Source organism: Pan troglodytes, chromosome X (assembly GCF_028858775.2).
Source record: "Pan troglodytes isolate AG18354 chromosome X, NHGRI_mPanTro3-v2.0_pri, whole genome shotgun sequence".
Classification (NCBI taxonomy): domain Eukaryota; kingdom Metazoa; phylum Chordata; class Mammalia; order Primates; family Hominidae; genus Pan; species Pan troglodytes.
The window spans coordinates 116,332,894-116,357,647 of NC_072421.2; the positions used below are offsets into that span (position 1 = coordinate 116,332,894).

The 24,754-nt window shown below is 42.8% G+C and overlaps 1 protein-coding gene across 1 annotated transcript in view; it reads left to right on the forward strand.

The window, feature by feature from the left end:
• Window positions 1–4,012: 4,012 nt before the first annotated feature.
• The window catches only part of LOC104003980 (uncharacterized), a 48,082-nt gene continuing 27,340 nt past the window's right edge, over window positions 4,013–24,754 (forward strand). The window contains exons 1-8 of the mRNA XM_063804236.1: window positions 4,013–4,020; window positions 6,865–7,025; window positions 7,091–7,375; window positions 9,415–9,465; window positions 12,427–12,470; window positions 13,115–13,229; window positions 14,227–14,302; window positions 22,677–22,768. Coding sequence (XP_063660306.1) covers window positions 4,013–4,020; window positions 6,865–7,025; window positions 7,091–7,375; window positions 9,415–9,465; window positions 12,427–12,443 — 522 coding nt within the window. The 3' untranslated portion in view covers window positions 12,444–12,470; window positions 13,115–13,229; window positions 14,227–14,302; window positions 22,677–22,768. The remainder of the gene's footprint in view (window positions 4,021–6,864; window positions 7,026–7,090; window positions 7,376–9,414; window positions 9,466–12,426; window positions 12,471–13,114; window positions 13,230–14,226; window positions 14,303–22,676; window positions 22,769–24,754) is intronic.

Sequence of the window (24,754 nt, forward strand, 5' to 3'; positions counted from 1 at the left end):
CTGATCATCAGCACTCCGATTCTCTCTTGCCTGCTCTATTTTTCCATCACATGCCTTTCTTCTAGTATACTGCATAATTTACTGAGTTATATTGTACATTGATGTCTCTCCCCACCAGACTCAACGACAGCAGGCATTCTAGTTAACTGCAGCATCACCAGCTCCTGGAACACTCCCTGGAACAGAGCTCATTCTCAGTAAATATTTGTGGCTGGAATGAACAAAGTGCCTGGCACACAGTAGGCCCTCAGTGAATGCCAGCTTTTGTTATTGCCTCCTACCTGGAACAAGTGCTGCCAGAAAGGAGACAGTCAATGAGAGAATAGTGCACATTGCTGAGCCACCACCCACCTAGCCGATGAAATCACAAACCTGGAAGACATTCTATATCCATTGCTTGGTTTTCACTTCCCCAGGGTATCACTTATTAGATGGACCATTCACTCCTAGCATGGCAGAAAGTGGGAAATGGGTTTCTTTGTAGCTTCATCTGTCACATTATCAAACTTTGGGTTTAAGAGTTTCAAATCCCCAGGCCGGGCATGGTGGTTCACGCCTGTAATCCCAGCACTTTGGGAGGCCCAGGCAGGTGGATCACGAGGTCAGGAGATCGAGACCATCCTGGCTAACACAGTGAAACCCCGTCTCCACTAAAAATACAAAAAATTAGCCAGGCATGGTGGCGGGCAACTGTAGTCCTAGCTACGCAGGAGGCCAAGGCAGGAGAATGGCATGAACCTGGGAGGCAGAGCTTGCAGTGAGACGAAATTGCGCCACTGTACTCCAGCCTGGGCGACAGAGTGAGACTCCGTCTCATTAAAAAAAAAAAAAAAAAAAAAAAAAAGAGTTTCAAATCCTTAATCATCCCAAGTGCATTTGTTTTGTAATCCCATGGGCATTTGCAAGATGCCCCAACAACATTGTGCTAGTCATAGGGGATATAAGCCTGATAATTACTCATAGGTCCTGAAGCTAAACTGCCCAGATCTGAAGCCCAGTCTCAGCATTTACTAGTTGTGATCCCAGTCAAGGTATTCACCCTCTCTGTGCTTCAGTTGCCTCTCTCTAAAATGGGGACAATAACAGTACCTATCTTAGAGAGTAGTTGTAAGAAATAAGCAAGTTACTATATGTGAAACACATATTACAATGTCTGGAAACAGGCAAGAGCTCTATAAATGTTAACTATCATAAGCCATTAGTATTTAACAAATATGAATGCCTATAGGCACGAGTTTGAGGAATGAAAAAGAGGGAAGTGGAGACATTAAATTTATATTTTTCTTTACCCGACTCATGAAATATGGGGAGATCAGAGACAGGTTAATATAGCTAAAGAGAACCGCGGGGTCAATTCAAGCATTACACTTCCTTTATCAACCCCCATTTCCTGGAAAGTTGCCCAGTCCTTCCTTTTCTGCTCCTATGTAGACTTTTACCATAATACATATAAAACTGTCACAAAGGCCGGGTGCAGTGGCTCACGCCTGTAATCCCAGCACTTTGGGAGGCTGAGGTGGGTGGATCACCTGAGGTCAGGACTTCAAGACCAGCCTGGCCAACATGGTGAAACCTGTCTCTACTAAAAATACAAAAAATTAGCTGGGCGTGGTGGTGGGTGCCTGTAACTCCAGCTACTTGGGAGGCTGAGGCAGGAGAATCGCTTGAACCCAGGAGGTGGAGGTTGCAGTGAGCTGAGATCGTGCCACTGAGCTTCAGCCTGGGCAACAAGAGCGAAACTCCATCTCAAAAAAAAAACAAAAAACAAAAACCTGTCACAAACATGTTTGTTTTGTTATTTACTCATGTGTTTAATATCCACAACATTCGTGTTTTACATGTCTTTTCTCTATCCTAGAATCCAGGCTCTTTGAGTGCTGGGGCTATGTCTTATTTGTCTTTATAAAAGGATTTCTTTGTCAGTGCTTTATTTTTAGAATATGTTCACACGCTTAGAGTAAGGAAAACCACTAAAGAGAGAAAGACAAGGAATTGGCTAAATTCCTTAAAAATATGAAACTACCCAGGTTTGGGGATAGTAACTGACCAGGAGGGCTTTTTTTTTTTTTTGAGACAGTGTCTCGCTCTGGAGCCCAGGATGGAGTGCAGTGGCACGCAATCATGGCTCATTGCAGCCTCGACTTCCCAGGCTCACGTGATTCTCCCACCTTTGCCTCCTGAGTAGCTGGGACCACGGGCATGTGCCACCACACCCAACTAATCTTTGTATTTTTGGGGTAGAGACAGGGTTTTACCATGTTGCCCTGGCTGGTCTCAAACTCCTGGACTCAAGCGACCTGTCCACCTCGGCCTCCCAAAGTGCTGGGATTAAAAGTGTGAGCCACTGCGCCCGGCCCATTTTATCATTTGACTGGGGCTTTGGGAAAGTATGAAGAGGTTAAGAAGGGAAGTTAAGGAAAACCATAGCTAGTAGTCCCAACTTCCTCTATAAATTTTAACACAAGACATCTCCGAGAGACTATGCTTAATTGGGGGAGTAGAATTTGTTGAAGACTCCTTGCATGTGCCTAACTTCAATTCCTTTTCATGAACATTTTCACCATCTATTGCAATTTCCCTGCAGTTTACTATTCTCTTTCAAAAAGCAGTACTATACAGAGTATTCCAGATGTCATCAGATCCATATAGTGGGACTACCACCTTCTTCAATCGAACATCGGTCAAATGGAAATAATAGTCTCAATCACATAGTGTTGTAAAAATTAAATGAAAAATTTAAAAAAGAAAATAACTGTCTTGAAAAATATGGGTATATTGGGTACTCTTTGCTATTTTCCTTCTATTAAGGAACAAACAAGAGTGATAATAGGACCGGGCATGCTTGCTCAGGCCTGTAATCCCAGCAGTTTGGGAGGCCAAGGCACACAGATCACTTGAGGTCAGGAGTTTGAGACCAGTCTGGCCAACATGGTGAAACCCTGTCTCTACTAAAAAAAAAAAAAAAAAAAAAAAAATTAGTACGACTGTAATCCTAGCTACTTGGGAGGCTGAGGCAGGAGAATCATTTGAACCTGGGAGGCAGAGGTTGCAGTGAGCTGAGATCGTGCCACTGCACTCCAGCCTGAGTGACAGCCTAAGACCCCGTCTCAATAAAAAAAAAGATAATAATAAATGATTTTCAATCACTATGTATTGAACATGTCAATAATATAGTAAGAATTCTTAATCCCATTTAAGAGAATATCAATGAGTCTCAGCAAAAGATAGTAACAGGACTAAGGTCATACAGTCAGTAAGTGAATGGTAAGTTGGGCGGCTCCAAAGCCTGTGAACTTTCCATCACATATTTTAAGTAAAAATATTGACATTGCTTAGAAAAACTGTATCATAATGGAAGATTAGTTCTTGGGGCAGGAGAAATAAGCAGATATGAATATTTGACCAATTTCCTATTCATCAAGACAAAGCTGTTTGAAAAACTATAAGTAAAGGAACTTAAATTTTACTAGTTGGAACATGATAGAGGTTTTTTTTTTTTTCTTTTTTTTTGAGATGGAGTCTTGCTCTGTCGCCCAGGCTGGAGTGCAGTGGAGCGATCTGGGCTCACTGTAAGCTCTGCCTCCTGGGTTCACACCATTCTCCTGCCTTAGCCTCCAGAGTAGCTGGGACTACAGGCACCTACCACGACGCCTGGCTAATTTTTTGTATCTTTAGTAGGGACGGGGTTTCACCGTGTTAGCCGGGATGGTCTCGATCTCCTGACCTTGTGATCCGCCCTCCTTGGCCTCCCGAAGTGCTGGGATTACAGGCGTGAGCCACCGCGTCTGACCAGAGGTTGGTTTTAAATATCCTGGATGGACCAAGATCTAATTTTGGCTCAGGAAAATATAATTTAAGGTAGAATCTTGGGGCTGGTTATGGTGGTTCATGCCTATAATCCCAGCACTTTGGGAGGCTGAGGCAGAAGGATTGCTTGAGCCCAGGAGTTCAAGGCCAGCCTGTGAAATATAGTGAGACACATCTCTACAAAAAACTTAAAAATTAGCCCGGCATGGCGATGTATGCCTGTGATCTCAGCTACTTGTAAGGGCTGAAGCGGGAGAATAGCTTGAGCCCAGGAGGTCAAGGCTACAGTGAGCCGTGATCATGCCACTGCACTTTGGTTTGGGCAACAGAGTGGGACCCTGTCTCAAAAAAAAAAAAAAAAAAAAAGATTCTTGGCCAAGTGCAGTGGCTTATGATTGTAATCTCAACACTTTGGGAGGCCCAGGCAGGAGAATTACATGAGGCCAGGAGTTCGAGGTTGCAGTGAATTGTGATGGTGTCTGAGCCTGGGCAATGAGACTGTCTCTAAAAACAAAACAAAACAAAACAAAAAAACAAAAAACAGAAAAGAAATGTAAATTTTTTCCTTCTCTGTGTGCCAGAATGTTTGTAAAACTATTTCATTTATTAAATTATTTTAGGTTTGTTATAAAAGTTGAATATTTAGAGTGTCACAAAATTATGTAAAATACAGTTAATACTTAAATAATCATAAAAGTATACAGTAAAAGAAAAAATAAATCATAGGTAAACACTGAATATTTTGGGATATTTCTTTTATTTCTTTTTTATTTTTTGAAGACAGGGTCTGGCTCTGTCACCCAGGCTGGAGTGTAGTGGCACCGTCTCAGCTCACTGCAACCTCTGCCTCCTGAGCTCAAGCCATCCTCACAACTCAGCCTCCCAAGTAGCTGGGACTATAGGCGTGTGCCACCACACCTGGTTAATTTTTGCATTTTTAGTAGAGATGGGGTCTTACCATGTTGCCCAGGCTGATCTTAAACTCCTGGACTCAAGAGATCCTCCCATCTTGGCCTCCCAAGGTGCTGAGATTAGAGGTGTGAGCCACCATGCCCAACCTGGCATATTTCTTTTAAATCTTTTTTCTAACCCTGTGAATGTAGATACATGTATAATTTACTTTATTGGGATTGTACTCTCTAAAAAGGGAGTTTTACATATGAAGTATTTATAAAATTGTTTTTGTTCTTTTTCTAATGACAAATGTGATAATTTTGAGAGCAAAATTAAAGATTATTTGTCAAAAAAGAGGAGTAAAGGGGTAAAGCCTGAGCAAATATAAAAACATACTAATAAAAAAACTATAATAAACACTGTGTTGTTACTGGCTGACAAATATCCATCATAAATTGTAATAAATATGACTCTTTTCCTAGAAAAAGCAAGAGAATTGATGGAAACACAGCTGAAAATAAAACAATGAGGGACAATAACATAAAACTGAATGACTTAGGAGAAGAAAATGATACTACTCTTTTGAGTGCACCTGTTAGAAGATTTGAATGAATGGAGAAAACTCAAGCTTAGCTGGAGGGTGGTAGGCCTGGTGGCTGGGGTAAAGAGGAAGATATCACCATAAAATCATCCAGGCCCCAGCCACATCATAGGCCAACCTCACCATTACAATGCAGGGACCCCCTGCTCCAATAGGCTTGCCAGTATGTGAAGTAGTTCACTGGGAATGAAACAAGTGTGAGGCCCGGCTTGGTGGCTCAAGCCTGTAATCCCAGCACTTTGGGAGGCCGAGGCGGGTGGATCACTTGAGGTCACGAGTTCGAGACCAGCCTGGACAACATGGTGAGACCTCGTCTCTACTAAAAAATACAAAAAGTAGCCGGGTGTGGTGGCACGTGTCTGTAATCCCAGGTACTCAGGAGGCTGAGGCAGGAGAATCGCTTGAACATGGGAGGTGGAGGTTGCAGTTAGCCAAGATCATGCCGCTGCACTCCAGCCTGGGTGACAGCGAGACTCCATTTCAAAAAAAAGAAAAATCGTGCAAATGCTTGGCTAATTATTCCAACACCATTAATTGAATAAGTGGGAGGATCACTTGAGGCCAGTAGTTGGAGAGCAACCTGGGCAACATAGCAAGACCCCATCTCTAAAACAATAAAAATCAAATGGTCGCTCCCCATATATCACCAATGCACCTGATGATATGACGAAGTGCATTTATTGCTTCCCTCACTACGGGAGAACACCACTTCGTGAAGCTTTAGCGGTGCTTCAGACAGGAAAAGAAAGATCAGAATTTATTGAGAAATGAAAAATGGGCTTAAGGCAGTGAGTCTTTCAATGCTGGGATTTGATTGGGATTGGGTAAGAACCACGAGATACCAACATTCTAGGATTGGTGTAAGCAGCAAGAGGAGGATTTTAATGAGAGGCATTCAAAAAATTTTAGAGTGCAAACTGTTGGTGCTGTCCATTGACGAGTTGATGGGCCTTTGCAGAAGATCCTGTAATGCAGAAACTATTCGCCTGCAGAGAACGTCCTGGAAAAGTCATGCGAATGAAGACAGTGGATTAGCAAAGTCCTTTTTATGTAGATGCTAAAGTGGGGTTTTTGATTCTCAGTGTCCAGGCCGAGTTTGGGGATAGATGGTTTTAATTCCCATATACATACATTTTTAATGGACAATTCACCTTAGGCACGTGTTTATTTTATGGTGTCAAAATCCTTTCATTTCTCGAAGGTGTTTACTGAGACCTGAGTTAGTTGCTAAACTAGCTGGTTTAAAGCTAAACAAGTAGCTTAAACCTGTCTGCTAAAACCTTCAGGTGGATTATTTCATTTGCTCCTCACAAACACCTGTGAATCCTCACAAACACTTCACCATTATTGTCCCTATTTTATAGAAGAGGAGAATGAGACTCAGAAGTAATAATTAGCTCACAATCTCGGGGCTACAAATACATGTTTTCAGGAGCATCAGCAAAACCCTCTTAATCAAACAAACAAACATAAACTCCAAAACCCTGCCTTATTCTTCTGTTTTTGCACAAGGAGCTGGAATCCAGGTTCAAGATAATTATCTGGCCATTCTGTCTTCTTAGAGGTCCTTTTCCCTTTCGGGGGAAGGGAGGAAAGGGTGGAAGCGGCTTCCACCCACTCCACTTCGGGCTTGGGTCAGCTCCCTGGGCTTCGCGGAGCACGCCCTGGTGCCACCGGCGGGGCCATTTCCGCCGCGGGGGCCCAGACAGCGCCGCCGGCTCGCGTAGGGTCCAGCGGACCGGCAGGCTCGCCCTCGCGGTGCCAGCTCTGCTCTCTTCTGGTCACCAGGGGGCGCCAGAAGCAATGGTGCATCCCGAAAGGGACGGCGGCCACGTGACAGGGGGGTCACGTGCAGGGTCGTGGGGGACCGCCTGGGGATCCCCGGACGGCTGCGAGGAATGAGCGGTTGGCTCGGGCTGGTTTCCTCCCTCCACCGCCTGCTTGTTTCGCCATGCACGGGCGGGACGGTGGGGCTGCAGCGGCGAAAGCGACTGAAGTCCGGGAGCAGTCGCATGAGCTTCCCGGTCACCAGGAGGCCCCGGGAACAGACACCTCACCCTGACATTGTGGCAGGTTTGGCCCTTCCCGCAATGCAACAAAGGAAGGACTTTGTCCCAGCCTTTCCCCTAGCCAGGAGAGGTGCTGTTAAATCCCTTTGTGCCTCCCCACCGGCCTTGGAGAGATGAGATTTCCCCTGTAGTACTCCAGGGGACGGGCCGACGGGATGGACTTTGTATCTTTTGGCTGATCTGGCCGGACATCCTTGCCCAATAAGCACTTACCCAGTTGCCCACCCTCCAAAAAAAGGAGAAAATCAAATCAGTAATTTGATCGATCATTTTCATAGATATGCTGTAATAGAACAATTCACCTGGTTGTGAACTGGGCTGGGGAGTTTCAAGACGTGAGTTTGTTAACTGACTAGTTTCTTGCTTGGTGTAGAGGCCTTAGGCACTCTCACACTTAAACCGGCAGAAAGGCCAGGGAGTATCTAGACTACACACTGGGGTCACTCAACTGGAAACACGTTGTACACCTCAAGACATCGTACAATTTCTCAGACTGAGATGCTGGCTGTGATGTCTATGCAGCACAGCCCCAAGTCCCAACTGACAGAAATGTCTCAGAAACTTAATTCACCACGGTCTTTTTTTTTTTTTTTTTTTTTTTGAGACAGAGTCTTGCTCTGTCGCCCAGGCTGGAGTGCAATGGCGCGATCTCGGCTCGCTGCAACCTCTGTCTCCTGGGTTTAAGCAATTCTCCCGCCTCAGCCTCCTGAGTAGGTGGGATTACAGGCGCCCGCCACGACACCCGGCTAGTTTTTGTATTTTTTAGTAGATATGGGGTTTCACCATGTTCGCCAGGCTAGTCTTGAACTCCTGACCTCAAGTAATCCGCCCATCTTGGCCTCTCAAAGTGCTGGGATTACAGGCGTGAGCCACACGCCTGGCCTCACCACGGTTTTATTTTTGTTTTTGTTTTTGTTTGTTTTTGTTTTTTCTTGAGACGGTCTCACTCTGTCGCCCAGGCTGGAGTGCAGTGGCACGATCTCGGCTCACTGCAACCTCTGCCTCCTGGGTTCAATCAGTTCTCCTGTCTCCAACTCCCGAGTAGCTGGAATTACAGGCATGCCACCACCATGCCCAGCTAATTTTTGTATTTTTAGTAGAGACGGGGTTTCACCATGTTGGCTAGGCTGGTCTCGAACTCCTGACCACAGGTGATCTACCCGCCTTGGCCTCCCAAAGTGCTGGGATTACAGGCGTGAACCACTACCAGCAGCCTCACCACAGTTCTTAATAGAAGTAGTCTATTTGAGGAAAAACAGTTAATTTATAAAGAAACTGAATAATGTAATAAATTGAGGAATTTTTTCCCAGCCTTGTACTTTTTATACCATCAAATCCACTGACTTTAAGTGTACAGTTTAAAAAATAAATTTAGCCAGGAGCGGTAGTGCACACCTGTAGTCCCAGCTACTTGGGGGCTGAGGTGGGAGGATCACTTGAGCCAGGGAGGTCGAGGCTGCAGTGAGCTGTGATTGTGCCACTGCACTCCAGTCTGGGTGACAGAGCAAGACCCTGTCTCAAAACTAAACAAATAAATAAAAATAAATTTATGGAGTTGTGCAACCATCACCACAATACAGTTTTAGAACATTTCCCCTATCCCCCATGAATTCCCAGAAGCAGTTTGCAGTTAATCTCCTCTCTCATGTTTAGCCCTAGGCAACCATTTGTCTGCTTTCTGTCTGTATATAGTTGCTTTTTCTGGACATTTCACATGAATGGACTCATACAATATGTGGCCTTTTGTGTCTGGGTTCTTTCACTTAACATGATGTTTTCAAGGTTCATCCATTTTGTAACATTATCAATACTCCCTTCCTTTTTCTGGCTAAATAATATTACATTGATGGATATACCATATTTTGTTTTTCCACTCATCAGTTGATAAACATTTGAGTTGTTTCCACTTTTTGGTTGTTATGAATAATTCTGTGAATATTCGTATACAAGTTTTTGTGTGGACATGTTTTGGGTTCTCTTGGGTATATACCTAGGAGTGGAATTGCTGGGTTTTATAAAGTAACTGTATGTTTAACTTTTTAGGAACTTCTGGATTGCTTTCCAAAGTGGCTGCACTGTTTTCTATCCCCACTGGTAAATGTATGAAGATTTCTATTTCTCCACATCCTTACCAATACTTTCTTGTCTGTCTTTTTGATTAGTGTCTCATTGTGATGTTAATTTGCCTAGATTGAGTGACTTTTGGTTGTATTTGGTTTAGCTAGTTTCACTTCATTTAATGAATGCCTTTTTTAGTGTTATAAAAATTAGGAGCTGAAATGAATAATACATAGTCCTTCCTTGCAAGGAGCTCATAGTTCCTTCAGGAAGACAGACAACAAAACAATGACAGTACAGCTTGTTAAGTGCTCTGAAGGGAGTTGAGGACAAGATGCTCTGGGGAGCAGAGAAGAGGAACACTTAACCCTGCTTGAAGGCGGGTGGAGGAAAGTATTAAGGAAACCTTTCACAGAAGAGGAACACTTAACCCTGCTTGAAGGCGGGTGGAGGAAAGTATTAAGGAAACCTTTTCCAGAAGAGGTCTTAATGTGCCTCTCGTTTTCTTTTGTTTATTTTAATCAAAATTATACAAGTACATACTGTAGGGTTTTTATTTGTTTTGAAACAGCATCTCGTTCTGTCACCCAGGTTGGAGTACAGTGGCGCGTGCAATCACAGCTCACTGCAGCCTCAACCTTCAAGCAATCTTCTCACCTCAGCCTCCCAAATACCTGGGACTACAGGTGCACACCACCATGGCTGGCTAATTTTTAAATGTTGTGTAGAGACAGGGTTTCACAGCCAGGCGCAGTGGCTCACGCCTGTAATCCCAGCACTTTGGGAGGCTGAGGTGGACAGATCACCTGAGGTCAGGAGCTAGAGACCAGCCTGGCAAACATGGCGAAACCTCATCTCTACTAAAAATACAAAAATTAGCTGGGCGTGGTGGCGTGCACCTGTAATCCCAGCTACTCAGGAGGCTGAGGCAGGAGAATCGTTTGAACCCAGGAGGTGGAGGTTGCAGTGAGCTGAGATCGCATCACTGCATTCCAGCCTGGGTGACAGAGCAAGACTCCATCTCAAAAAAAAAAAAAAAAAAAAAAAAAAAAAGAAAAAGACAAAAAAAAGACAGGGTTTTGCCATGTTGCCCAGGCTGATCTTGAACTCCTAGGCTCAAGCGATCCTCCCACCTCAGCCTCCCAAAGTGCTGGGATTACAGGTATCATACTGTAGTTTTTAAAAATCAAATAGTTCTACAAGATTTACTTTTTTAAAAAAATGAATCATTTGCTTTCCTTCCCATTCCATGTTGCCCCCAAAAGCAACCACTTTCTATTCTTTTAAGTCTTTGAATATTTACCTGTATATCTTTAAAGAGCATATTTATATTTGAGAAAAAGAAGCCCCAACATAGGCCAATTAATATCCTCACTTGCACTGATTTTTAAATTGGTCAGCCCTATTAAATATTAACACATGGTTAGTTATGAAAGTGACGGTCACAATGCAGCCTACCTTCTGTCCATCTAAATGAAAGAAGACAGGCATGCTCAACAGTTAGCTACCAGAATAACTGAAGTAACACAATACATACTTTTAAAAAATGTGGGCTGGGCGCGGTGGTTCACGCCTGTAATCCCAGCACTTTGGGAGGCCGAGGTGTGTGGATCACCTGAGGTCAGGAGTTCGAGACCAGCCTGGCCAACATAGGCGAAACACCATCTCTACTAAAAATACAAAAAGTAGCCAGGCGTGTGCCTGTAGTCCCAGCTACTTGGGAGGCTGAGGCAGGAGAATCGCTTGAACCTGGGAGGCGGAGGTTGCAGTGAGCTGAGATCACACCACTGCACTCCAGCCTGGGCGACAAAAAAAAAAAAAAAAAAAAAAAAAAAGTGGCTGAGGAATTGTTTTTCTCATTGGTGCTTTACTATCATATAGCTCCAATAAGCCAGCACCCAAATGTAACTGTCAATTATGAGGAATGTTATTTTCACTTAAACTTTAAAAGAAAAGCAAACCACAAACAAGCTGCATGATGTAGTATAGGAATTGGCAATCTATGACCTGTGAGCTAAGAATGTGTTTTCAGATGAATAGTGACAAATTTGATGATAGGGAACACTAATTTTCAACCCTAATGAAGCAAAATGTTATTTTTCTATTCTAACCTTTTCATTAGTAGAACTGTATTATAAAACCTTATAGTCAATTGTTATTACTTTTTAAATTTCATTAATTAAAAATTTGTACAATTTTGTTTTCTCTCATTATGTAAATACTTATATAATATCCTCGATCTTGCTTCTTGGTTCATAAATTCTAAATTATTAATTCTCTGACCTTCACAGAAAAGCTTGCTAACTCCTGGTTTAATAGAATAAAAAGGGCTGGGCGCAGTGACTCACGCCTGTAATCCTAGCACTTTGGGAGGCTGAGGTGGGCGGATCACGAGGTCAAGAGATTGAGACCATCCTGGCCAACATGGTGATCAAAAGATCGAGACCATCCTGGCCAACATGGTGAAACCCCGTCTCTGCTAAAAATACAAAATTTTTGTCCTGAAAGAAGACACTGTTCTCAATGAAAAGAGACTTAAGATGCAGCGTGTGGTCTGAGATTGGATCATGATTTAAACAAACTTGCTTAATGGGACATTTTTGGGAAAATTAGGGAAATTTGTATATGGATGGTTATTAGATGATGTGAAAACTTTTTAAGATGAAATGGTGGAGGTCATTAACTAAAAAGGGCAGTTGTAAAACATTTTGTACAGTATTTCATTTTTGGAAGAAAATGCGTATATGTATTACATATACTTAGAAAAAATATCTGAAAAGATATATACTAAGCTGTTAATGGTGATTTCTGTGTGATGGGAACACAATGTTCTATTTAGTTATTTTTGCTTTCAAATTTTTCACAATGAATATACACTGCTTTTGTAAAAATAAAAGATTGTTTCTAATTTAAAAAATAATCTCTCTTTTCACGAAGCTTATAGCTAATGCCTCTTGTAAGTATTCATATTGCCAATTTGTCACTTTTTTTTTTCAGGGCAGGAAAACATCTAAGAAGGGAGGCTCCCCCTTCCCTTGCAGGTAACAAAGTATCGGGGTGATCTCTGTGAAATAGCTACTGAATGTAAACTGATGCTACTGGCATTCCTCTGGGACTTTTACTGATAAGTAGAGCTTTCATAGTCTTCCCAATTTCAGATGACTCGAGATTGAATTTCTTTTTCTTTCCTTCCTTCCTTCCTTCCTTCTTTCCTCTCTCTCTCTTTCTTTTTTTTTTTTTTTGACCGAGTCTCGCTCTGTCGCCCAGGCTGGAGTGCAGTGGCACGATCTCGGCTCACTACAACCTCTGCCTCCCAGGTTCAAACGATTCTCCTGCCTCAGCCTCCCGAGTAGCTAGGATTATAGGCACCCACCATCGTGCCTGGATAATTTTTGTATTTTTAGTAGAGATGAGGTTTCACCATGTTGGCCAGGCTGGTCTTGAACTCCTGACCTCAGGTGATCTGCCCGCCTTGGCCTCCCAAAGTGTTGGGATTACAGGCATGAGCCACTGCACCTGGTCTAGATTGGATTTCTTATCTTGCAAAGCCAAGGTGAAGTCCAGACCATGAAAAAGCAGAAAATGTATCAAGATAAATGCTACCTTGTGAGCCCTATCAATAGTCCTACCAATAGCTTTCTGATATTGGAGGCTTTCAAATGAGATGTTTTTTTTTTTTTTTTAGGGTTACCAGCAATTAAAAAGAAGTACTAGAGAGGCAAATATCGGCAGTATACATCTAAGCGCTGGTCGGAAAAGAAGGAACTCAGCCCAAGAACTTGCCCAATCTGATACTGGAGGTAGGTGTATCTCTGTTGCATCCATGAACGCATCAGGCTACCAAAGCCCGATGTGATTAAGCATTTGAATCGTGTAACTGCTTCTCTTATTGTAGGCCAGGAGTCAGCAAACTTCAGCATGTGGACCAAATCTGGTCTGCCATCTATTTTTGTAAATAAAGTTTTATTGTTTATTTGTTTATGTATTGTCTATTACTGCTTTTACCCTGTGATGGCAGAGTTGAGTAGTTGGCGACAGATACTGTATATGACCTACAAAGCCACAAATATTTACTATCTGTCCATTTATTTATTTATTTATTTATTTATTCATTCATTCATTCATGAGACAAGGTCTCGCTCTGTCACCCAGGCTGGAGTGCAGTGGAGTGATCACGGCTCACTGCAGCCTTGAACTCCTGGGCTCAAGCAATCTACCCACCTCATCCTCCCAAGTAGCTGGGACTACAGGTGCGCCCCACCATGCTCAGCTAATTTTAAAATATTTTGTAGAGATGGGGTCTTACTGTATTTCCCAGGCTGGTCTCAATCTCCTGGGCTCAAGCGATCCACCTACCTCAGCCTCCCAAAGTGCTGGGATTACAGGTGTGAGCCACCATGCCCAGCCTATACGGCCCTTTAAATAAAAAGTTTGTGGACCCCTCTTCTAGATTCACCAGAAAACTGCCTCAGTACGCATGCCTGTGGAAGAGAATAACCACTTATATTATTTTCTTTTTTTTCCCTATACATTTAAGTAGTGTTCCTTTCATCCAATGGAAAATGAATAAAGGGACTTTCTTTGGTCCCTGCCTGTGTTCACCTTTGCCAAGGACCTTTCTCTCATGAATCCCTCTCTGCTCTTTTCAAGGAGGGTTTCAGGTTCTGTGTTATCACCCAAATTGTGACCTTTACAAAGCCCCGCTGGTCTGCTTGGAATTTCACATGATGTGCCCTTCTCTAGATTTAGGTCTTTACATGTAGTACTCGCTTATTTAAATTTTATTTGCCTTTCAAGGTGCCACTCAAGAACCACTCCCTCCAAGATGTTTTCCTGGATTTCCTCAGCCTAAAGTAATCCCTCTTTTTCCTGGGTGAGTTATATCTTTTAGTTTATTTCTCTTGTTAGGCTCACGTTCACTGATTTACATTCATACTCATTGCTTTGTGCTTATTTGTATTTGTGAGTTACATTCTCTACCAGATTTTAAATTCCTTGAGGGTAGGTACATATGTTGTTCAACTTTTTTTTTTTTTTGAGACAGATTCTCGCTCTGTTGCCCAGGCTGGAGTGCAGTGCACGATCTCAGCTCACTGCAACCTCCACTCCCCGGGTTCAAACAATTCTCGTGCCTCAGCCCCCCGAGTAGCTGGGATTATGGGTGCATGTCACCACGCCTGGCTAATTTTTTTAAACAGTTTCTTCATGTTGGCCAGGCTGGTCTCAAACTCCTGACCTCAAGTGATCTGCCCGCCTTGGCCTCCCAAAATGCTGGGATTACAGGTGTGAGCCACTGCGCCCGGCCTTTTGTTCAACTTTAAATAAATTATTTTTTCCCCATCATCAGATGCAAAAGAGGTTCAACAATAAAATAAATTGGTAAGTTCCCCCATATACTTCAGATCTAATCTTTAGTTCTCCAGTGTTTCCACTGAGGATTTTTCCTGTGAAATGCTGGAGTCACTTCCTTTGTCCCTAGTGATCCTTGTAATTTCAAGCACCAGGCTATGATTTTCTATTCCATTGCTTTGATGGAGTTACTTCCACTAGGGGGAGCTCCTTACTTTGCTATATAGTCAATTTCCTTCTCTTTAGGAGACAAAAGAAGGGAGACTTCCTCAGACAAAATGTCAAAACAATGGTAGGAAGTAGGAACTAAAAACATCTCCTGGGGCTTGACTAGGTCTCAGCACTAGCTGGCTCCTCAAATGCCATTTCACTTGTCATATTGCAATTTGGTATAATTCTGGCCCATGTGTCAAGATTTCCCCCTACCCAATCTACTTCATTCATTCCATTTACAAATACATATTGAGTACATACTTTGTGTCAGGTATTGCTGTAGATGCTGGGGCTTCATCTGTGAATAAAACAGACCAAGTCCCTGACTTTATGGAGCTTATATTCACATATGGGCAGCGGACAATAAGTGAGATGAATAAAGAAAATATACATCTAGTAGATAGTCTAGTAGATAGATATTCATCTAGTAGATAGTCTAGTAGATAGATATTTATCTAGTAGATAAATATAAAAGAAAAAAGCAATGCAGCATCTTGTAGGCTATTGTGAGAATTTTGAATGTGATGGGAAGCATTGGGGAATTTTGAGTAGGGGAGTGATGTGATCTGACTTACATTTTATAAGGATTGCTGTGGTTGTTTTGTGGAAAGTAATTTTTTTTTTTTTTTTTGAGACGGAGTTTCGCTCTGTTCCCCAGGCTGGAGTGCAGTGGTGCGATCTTGGCTCACTGCAAGCTCCACCTCCCGGGTTCACGCCATTCTCCTGCCTCAGCCTCCCGAGTAGCTGGGACTACAGGCACCCGCCACTACGCCCGGCTAATTTTTTGTATTTTTAGTAGAGACGGGGTTTCACTGTGTTAGCCAGGATGGTCTCCATCTCCTGACCTCGTGATCTGCCTGCCTCGGCCTCCCAAAGTGCTGGGATTACAGGCGTGAGCCACCGCGCCCAGCCTGTGGAAAGTAAATTTTAAGGGGTCAAGCTTGGGTCAGGGGAGGAACAGTGGACTTGGGGAGAAGTTGTTGGATTTTGGATACATTTTGAAGGTAGAGCCAACTGGATTTGCTAACAGATCAGATGTAGGATGTAAGAGGAATCAAGGAAAGCAGGGTCACCATATGGCATAACACTAATAGCATTGACAAAAATGTGACTGGTGCCCCCTGGAGTTCTGTAACACAGCATCTCTGTCCAAGATGATGCCAAGGCTTTTGGCCTGAATGGTCGGAAAGATAGAGTTGCCACTAACTGCAATGGTGAAGACTGTCAGATGAACAGGGTTGGGAGTGTGTTGGAAGCTCAATTTTGGATATGTTTAATATGAGCTGCCAGTTAGACATCTAAGTGGGGATGTTGAATAAGCTGTGGGATGTATGAACCTGGCATTCAGAGGAGTGGCCTGGGCCAAAGATAAACATTTTTGAGTCATAGGCATCTACATAGTATTTAAGGTATGATATGGACGAAATCACCAAGGAGTGAGAAGAGTTAAAGAGAAGGAGACCAAGGACCAAGCCCTGAGACATCTCAACATTTAGAGTTTAGGAATGTAAAGAGGAACAAATAATGGAGGCTAAGAAAGACTGGCCAGAAGGTAGAAGGCAAACCAGAAGAGAATGGTATCCTGGAAGCCAAGTGAAGAAGGTGCTTCAAAGAAGAGAGAATGATCAACTGTGAAAAATACTTATGGTTGGCCAAGTAAGCTGAGGTCTGGGAAGTTTTGGTAGAATTTAACAACTTAGAGGTCACTAGTAGCCTTGATAAAAGCTGTTTCAGTGGACAAAAGCTTGATTAGAATGGTTCAAAAGGGAAAGAGAAGAGAAAAATTGTAGACAGGGAGTATAGACAAATCTTTTGAAGATTTTTGTTTTAAAGGTGAGCAGAGAAATGAGGCAGTAACTCAAATGGTTTGTGGGGTCAAGAGAGGGTGTTTTGAGTGGGAGAAATAATTGCAAGTTTGCTCTAGGAGTACTTAGCGACAGTTGAGTTCACTTGTACTTATTCACCTGCATTTCTTGGTGGTAGTACCCAGTAATCCTCAGGGAAGGTAGCTATCACAGGAGGGGATGTTGCCAATAGGTTTGAGTGGAATGAACTCTAAGGGAACCCATGGATGCCCTTTAATAAAACTGAATTCAGAACCTCTGCAGTTAGCAGAGCAGAGAGTATCTTAATGTATGGAAAAAATCAGGGCTGTGAGGTCTAGCTATCCCTCTCACCCACATGGTGATTCCAGCCTCCTTTGCCAACCTTGAAAGATCTGGCCTCAAGTTACACTAAAGAGAGTCTGAGGGTCTCCTTCCAGAAACATTATCTATTGTATGGAAGGGAGAGGAAAGGAAGTTCTTACAGGTGCTGTGAAGCTGACTAAAACCCCAGGGAGTGTTTCAACTAAGTGGGAAACTTGACATAAAGATTCACTGGTCATTTCCCGGTTCCTTGGTGAGAAGTGGCCTCAGCAGTAGAAGACAGTATAGCGCTGGGCTTGTTTCTTAGCTTTGTACTTTAGTAGTGATGGCTTTGAAAACACATACAAGTTTTACTGGTCTCCATGTAGCATTTTGGTTTGAATTTTTTAAAATTACTTTTATGTTTTTGAGACACAGTCTCACTCTGTCACCCAGGCTGGAGTGCAGTGGTGTGATCTTGGCTCGCTGCAACCTCCACCTCCCGAATTCAAGCAGTTCTCCTGCCTCAGCTTCCCAAGTAGCTGGGACTACAGGCACCTGCTATCACGCCTGGCTGAGTTTTGTATTTTTAGTAGAGATGGGATTTTACCATGTTGGCCAGGCTGGTCTCAAACTCCTGACCTCAAGCAACCTGCCTGCCTCAGCCTCCCAAAGTGCTGGGATTACAGGTGTGAGCCACTGTGCCTGGCCTGAATTTCTTTCCTATTCTCATACCTTCAAGGCCCAGCTCATATGTTACCTGCTCTACAGAGCCTTCTTTGAGCTCCCTCTCTGGCAAAAATAATCATTTCCTCTCTGCATCTATAGTATTTTTTCTCTTTCTTTCTCTTAGCACATATCACATTGCGTTATGGTTGTGTGGTTGTAAACTGATGAGGCAGTAGAGTGTAATGATGAGAGCATGGGTTCTGGAGCTAGGCTGCTTGTATTCAAATGGTGGCTCTTGCAAGTTGCTTAACCTCCCTGAGCCTCAGTTTCTTATCTGTCTCATCTCAGTTTAATAATAACAATATGACTGGGATCTCATAATAGGGATTTTGTAAAGATTAAAGAGATTAACAACGTGAAGTACTTAGAACAGTGCCCAGCACATAGTAAGTGCTTAGTGACCTTTCGTTATTTGTTTCTCTTCTTGCTGAGGAATAAGACCATATATATATATATTTTTTTGATATGGAGTCTCGCTGCTCGCCCAGGCTGGAGTGCAGTGGCGCGATCTGGGCTCACTGCAAGCTCCATCTCCCGGGTTCACACCATTCTTCTGCCTCAGCCTCCCGAGCAGCTGGGACTACAGGCGCCCGCCACCACTCCCAGCTAATTTTTTTTTTTGTATTTTTAGTAGAGACGGGGTTTCACTGTGTTAGCCAGGATGGTCTCGATCTCCTGACCTCGTTATCCACCCGCCTTGGCCTCCCAAAGTGCTGGGATTACAGGCGTGAGCCACCGCGCCCCGCCAAATAAGACCATATTTTTATCTTATATATATATATATTTATTTATTATACTTTAAGTTCTAGAGTACATGTGCACAATGTGCAGGTTTGTTACATATGTTTACATGTGCCATGTTGGTGTGCTGCACCCATTAACTCGTCATTTACATTAGGTACATCTCCTAAAGCTATCCCTCCCCCTCCCCACACCCCACAAAAGGCCCCGGTGTGTGATGTTCCCCTTCCTGTGTCCAAGTGTTCTCATTGTTCAATATAAACAGAACCAAATCCCATATTTTTATCTTTGTACCACTGATGCTTAGCACTGGGCTTGGCAGAGAGTACTGGGTATCTACTTAATCAATTTTTGTGTGAATAAACCAGATTTCTAAATCAACTTCAGTTCTTGTTTAATAGTTTCATAGGTATATAGCCCTTTTATGAGATCACTCATTCATTCCTGTGTAGCACTCTGTGTAGTAGTTAAGAATGAAGGTTCTGGAGCCTGATCACCCAGTTTGTATTGTTGCTTTGCCAGTTATTGGCTGGATGAGATTAGGCATGATATTTAACATCTCAGTGCCTCAGCTCTCTCACCTGGAAAATGAGGAGAAATATAGGACGTTAAACATAGAGTTTCTGAACACTCAAAAGTTAACTATAATAAGTATTATTAATCTTATCAGCAATTAAGCGACTTAATGAACACCTACAATGTTCCAGGAATTGTGCTAACAGTGGGGATGCAGAGATGAATAAGGCTTGGTCCCTGCTCTCAGAAATCCTATAAGCTAGTGAAGGAAACAAGTGTGATCAAATCAGTATGTATGGAGCCTAGCAGAAGATGGGATCAATTTAACAGGAGGGAACAGTAACAGGAAAAGGCAGGGTAGTAAGACTTTATAGAGGAGGGAAAGCCTGAGCTTTGCATCTGTGGGTTGACAGTCCTGGGATATTAATGTCAAGTACATATTGAAATCCCTTTTGTGGTTTATCAGAGATGAGTTTTATAACAGATTTCTCCCATCAGATTTTCTTTTTTGTTTGTTTGTTTTTGTTTCACTGAAAGCATTTACCTGGAAGATTTTCTTAATAAGGCCACTTAACAAGAGGCCTCCAGACAGTGATGATCTCTGTCCTCACTTGGCAGCATGGTGACTGCACTGCCATGCAGCTCCTCCGTCTCACCTTGCCTTTTGAGAGATCTGGCTGGTTTTAGGAGCACTGTTACTGGATTCAACATTGCATCTAGACTTGAGAATTCTTTGTTCACATCTGGTTTGAAAAAGAATGTTTGAATGGCTTCTGTCTGTCCTGTTTGCTTGGAAACAGAAACAGGGCTAATTGTTTTATGGAACCCTCAATCTGCTATTTGAATGAATTTTATGATAAATGCATATAACCAAGACCAGTATTGATATTGCCTTCTAGTTTGGGGGCCTAAGAAAAATTTTAATCCTTCTCAGAAAATATGGAATTGTCATGTCAATAAATCTTGTCCAATGCCTAAAGAAAAAGCCTCACCCTGGCTGGGTGCGGTGGCTCACGCCTGTATTCCCAGCACTTTGGGAGGCTGAGGTGGGTGGATCACGAGGTCAGGAGTTCAAGACCAGCCTGGCCAAGATGGTGAAACCCCGTCTCTACTAAAAATACAAAAAAAAAAAAAAAAAAAAAATTAGCCAGGAGTGGTGGTGGGCACTTGTAATCCCAGCTACTCAGGAGGCTGAGGCAGAGAACTGCTTGAACCCGGGAGGCGGAGGTTGCAGTGAGCTGAGATCACGCCATTGCACTCCAGCCTGGGTGACAGAGTGAGACTCCGTCTCAGAAAAGAAAAGCTTCACCCTGCCTTTTGAATCCCAGAGAACCTGTTCTGGGCCAACAATGCACCACCAGGCTTTCCCAAGTGCACCAAACATAGTTTTGAATAGTTTTCCTTGGGCAAAGCTCCTCTTTCCTTTTGAACTTCAGCCAGAGGGCCCTCACAGGCAGAAGACTAAATTTCAGATGCTTCTGTCTTGCCCTCTCCCTCCCTCTCAATAAATTTTCTGAAAAAGTTGGCATTTGGATTCTTCTTTTCCCACCCTAACAATCAGGCAGGAAGGAAGTAGAGAATAGCATATGTTCTAAGAAAAGGCCGGTGCCCCTTTCTAGCTCACCCTTTTAATAGAGGCCTCTTAGAGATGGTGGGACTGGAGCTACAATTAAATTTTTGAGATCAAAGACAGGGTGCAGATAGATGAAAATCTTAGTGTCTTTTGTCTCTCAGAAAACCAATAGAGCCATCGAAGCTTGTCTAGTTCCCCCAAGTAGTTAATGAGAACAATAGAATTTTGAGTTCCTGGTGTTCCTTTGGAGCTGATTTTGGCAGATGACAAGCAGTTTGTAAAAGGGCTTATTATTCGAGTAGAGCTTTGGCTGCCTGACTTTTAAGGTTGATTATTTGTTTTGCATGTTGTATAACAGGAGTGTTGGGCAATGCTCAGAAGAGGTTTTTGGGGTCAGAGATGTAAGGACTTCTCTGACTGTCTTCTCCCAACAGAACCAGATTCCAGCTGCGGAGCAAGAGGCAAGCTTGTACACAGGACCAAAGCCATGGCTTTTGTATAGCCCCTTACCACCAGACAGGCCTTTTCACTGGTTCCTTTAGGGGGAGAATATATCAAAATTTCTATCAAGTCAGTAACCCAAGAAAAATATTTCTCTGTGTATGTAATTTCTCAAACTTTCATTGGTGATGTGACCTGCTTTTTAAAGAAACATTTTTAAAGACATAGTTTGGTCTTTTGCAATAAACAGTTGTATATGGGGTCCCTGTCAGCTCAGTAAGTAGATGCTCTGAAAGGTAGAGCCTTCAACTGGTTATAGTGAAAAACAGCTAAGAGAGGTCTTCCCTCATTGGTGAAGAGTGCCAAGTGGATGTTGTCCCAGCCCTTTTGTTTTCAAGGTTTAAAGTGTTGTGCTTCCTGACCAGGTGCAGTGGCTCACACCTGTAATCCCAGAGCTTTGGGAGAATGAGGCAGGTGGATCACTTGAGGTCAGGAGTTCGAGACCAGCCTGGACAACATGGCAAAACGCTGTCTCCACCAAAAATACAAAAAAAAAAATTAGCCAGGCGTGGCGGTGCACGCCTGTAATCCCAGCTACTGGGGAGGCTAAGGCAGGAGAATCTCTTGAACCCGGGGGACGGAGGTTGCAGTGAATGGAGATCGTGCCACTGCACTCCAGTCTGGGTGACAGAGTGAGACTCTGTCTCAAAAAATAAAAATAAAAAAATAAATGAAATGTTGTGCTTCCTATCTTATGCTGGACCTGCTGGCTCACTGAGAGATAGGCAAATATTAGACATTTTGGAGACAGTGAATGAAGGATGTTCCTCTCCCTCCTATTCTAAACTTTAAAAGTACACTGAGCCAGGGCCTACAAGAAATTGAGATTTTTTTTTTTTTTTTTTTGAGATGGAATCTTGCTATGTTGCCAAAGCTGGACTTGAATTTCAAACAATCCTCCTGCTTCAGCCTCCCAAGTAGCTGGGACTACAGGTGCTTGCCACTATCAGATGTCTTTGATAAACAGAAACTTAGTTGTGTCTCCTTTTTTGTTTTTTAATGGGAACCTAATATATGAGGGAGTTCTGTGTATAAAGGCTATAAACTAGCATTTGTGTCCAGTGCCATCAGTAAAATGGGAAGTAGCAGAAGGAGATGATAGGTACCTAGGAAGAGACTTCATGAGCTATTCAATAAATTTTGGATGCTTTTCGATATTTGGAAGATGTGTGTCCTTAGGAGAGATGGTCTCTACACTTGAAGTTACTAATTCATGGCAAACCATTCTCCTTCAAAGACAAAGTTTTGCTGAAGAGAGTCTTGGGAAACATGAAATCTGATCACCCTGGTAGAGTTTGTGTCTCTAAAAGGAACTATACATTGTGGGTGTGAGTAGCTTAATTTCTAGCACTAAAGTCTCTGGCACCCTAAATGAAACACTGCTTTGGTGCCTATATTAATCACGATAGGCTAGACCGATACAGTGACAAATAGCAGAGGTTTATTTGTTGCTCACATAATGTTTGATATAGACTGGTTGGTCCTCTTCTGTCTTATAGCTATACCATCTGGAACAGATGACTTCCAAGGACACCGTAGCAAAGAAAAAGAGAACTGGAAGCCCATGTGCCTTAATCGCCTCATCCTAGAGGTAACACAGAACTTCTGCATACATTTCATTGGCAGGAACTAATCACCTAACCCCAATTTAACCACAAGGAAGACTGGGATATGTAGAGGCATAGCTAGTAGATTTCATGTCTGTTAACAGTCTCTGCTATACCCCCTCAGTACCAACTGACCACTAACTTCCCACCCCACTCACCAGGAATGTATAGCTGCTGATGATTTTCGAATTCGGTAAGAGACTGGATTGTGAATATCAGACCACCTCTTCAGTCTAACAGACAGTGCTTGTTTTACCTAAGGTGAGGAGACAGCACAGGCAGTACTCACTTGTTTGTCAGTTACAGTCCTTTTCCTCTCCCTCTCTCATTACTCACCATGAAACACACATTGTCCCTTCTACTTCTGTCCCAAGCGTCACACTCATAAGAACATAAGAAGTGCCCCCAGATCAAACAAGAGTGCTTGAATAGAAAGTGAGATATTTCTTCTTTATAAGGTTGACCTTACAAGGCTGAGGCAGGCTAAGCCTAATTATGTAGGGACCCTAATGTCTCATGGTTGTGTCAGCATAAATTAATTAATGATTAACCCTCTAACAAGGCTAAGTGAACAGAATTCCCCAGTGTCCTGAGAGAAGGAAAGTTAATGTGGTCTTTCTCCCAGGAGGAGGATAACCAGTGGAGCCTTTTCCGGATTTCTCACTAGAAGTAAAGACCAAATTTCCAGAAGGAACCTGAGAGATAAAAAGTGGTTGGCTGCTCCTGACCTGACTCATAGTGTTTAACTGAACCATACCACTAGTGTATACTAGTGTGTGTGTATGTACATGCATACACACATGCACACACACATTCACACACAATCCTATGGTATTTGGTGACTGGATGCCCAGCTCTTGCAACAATTTCCTGCTGTCATTCTTTTCCCTTTGAATCTCAGGGGTGAGCAAACTAAAGAAATACTATCATCTTACTGTTTTTAGTATATTCCATAGAAAAGGAGTGGCTGGAGTCAGTGTAGATCAACCCAAGAAGTACAAATCTGCCACAATTGCAGCTCAGCTTCCTTACCTCCAGCATGTGTACCTTTCTGAAGGGTAGGCCCTTAAGCCAGACATAAGTAAGTTATCCACTCTGTGCATAACTGTCTGACTTGGCTTAGAAGCATGAAAGGGGCAGAAATGTAAGATGGGTAAAGAAGGGCTGCATCTGAAATAGGGCCATGATGATTAGCTCTCTCTTTCCTTCCTTTGGCTTCATTGCTGTATTCCATGTGGGTCTTGATATCTTGAAACTGGATGAGATACCCAAATAGTCAGTCCCTGAATATAAATCATTTCCTTGTACAGAATCACTGCCAAACTCAGTATGGTTAAAAGATTTTTTAACACCCAGCTGCAGCATTCACTCTGGTTAGAATTGGCCATTTAAATTTATTTCACATATGTAAGTATCATATCCTTTATAATGCATTCTTAATTGTTGCTCAGTTCTTCCAGATTGAATTCCTTTAAAAAATTCCTTATGTAATCTTTTAATTCTAGTTGGAAAACATCACTTGACAGTTGCTGTTTATACAGGCATGCCTCGTTTTATTGTGCCTGGCTTTATTGTACTTTGCAGATACTGTGTTTTTCACAAATGGAAGGTTTGTGGCAACCCTGCGTTAAGCAAGTCTGTTGGCACCATTTTCTCGACAGCATGTGCTAACTTTGTCTCTGTCTGACATTTTGGTAATTCTCTCAATGTTTCAAACTTTTTCATTATGATTACATCTGTTATGTGGAGCTGTGATCAGTGATCTTTGATGTTACCATTGTAATTGTTTTGGGGTGCCACAACTGTGCCCAGATAAGACAGTGAACTTAATTGATAAATGTTTTATGTGTTCAGACTGTTCCACTGACTAGCCCTTCTTCAAACTCTCTCACTCTCCTTGGGCCTCCCTATTCCCTGAAATACAACAATATTGATATTAAGCCAATTAATAACCCTACAATGATTTCCAA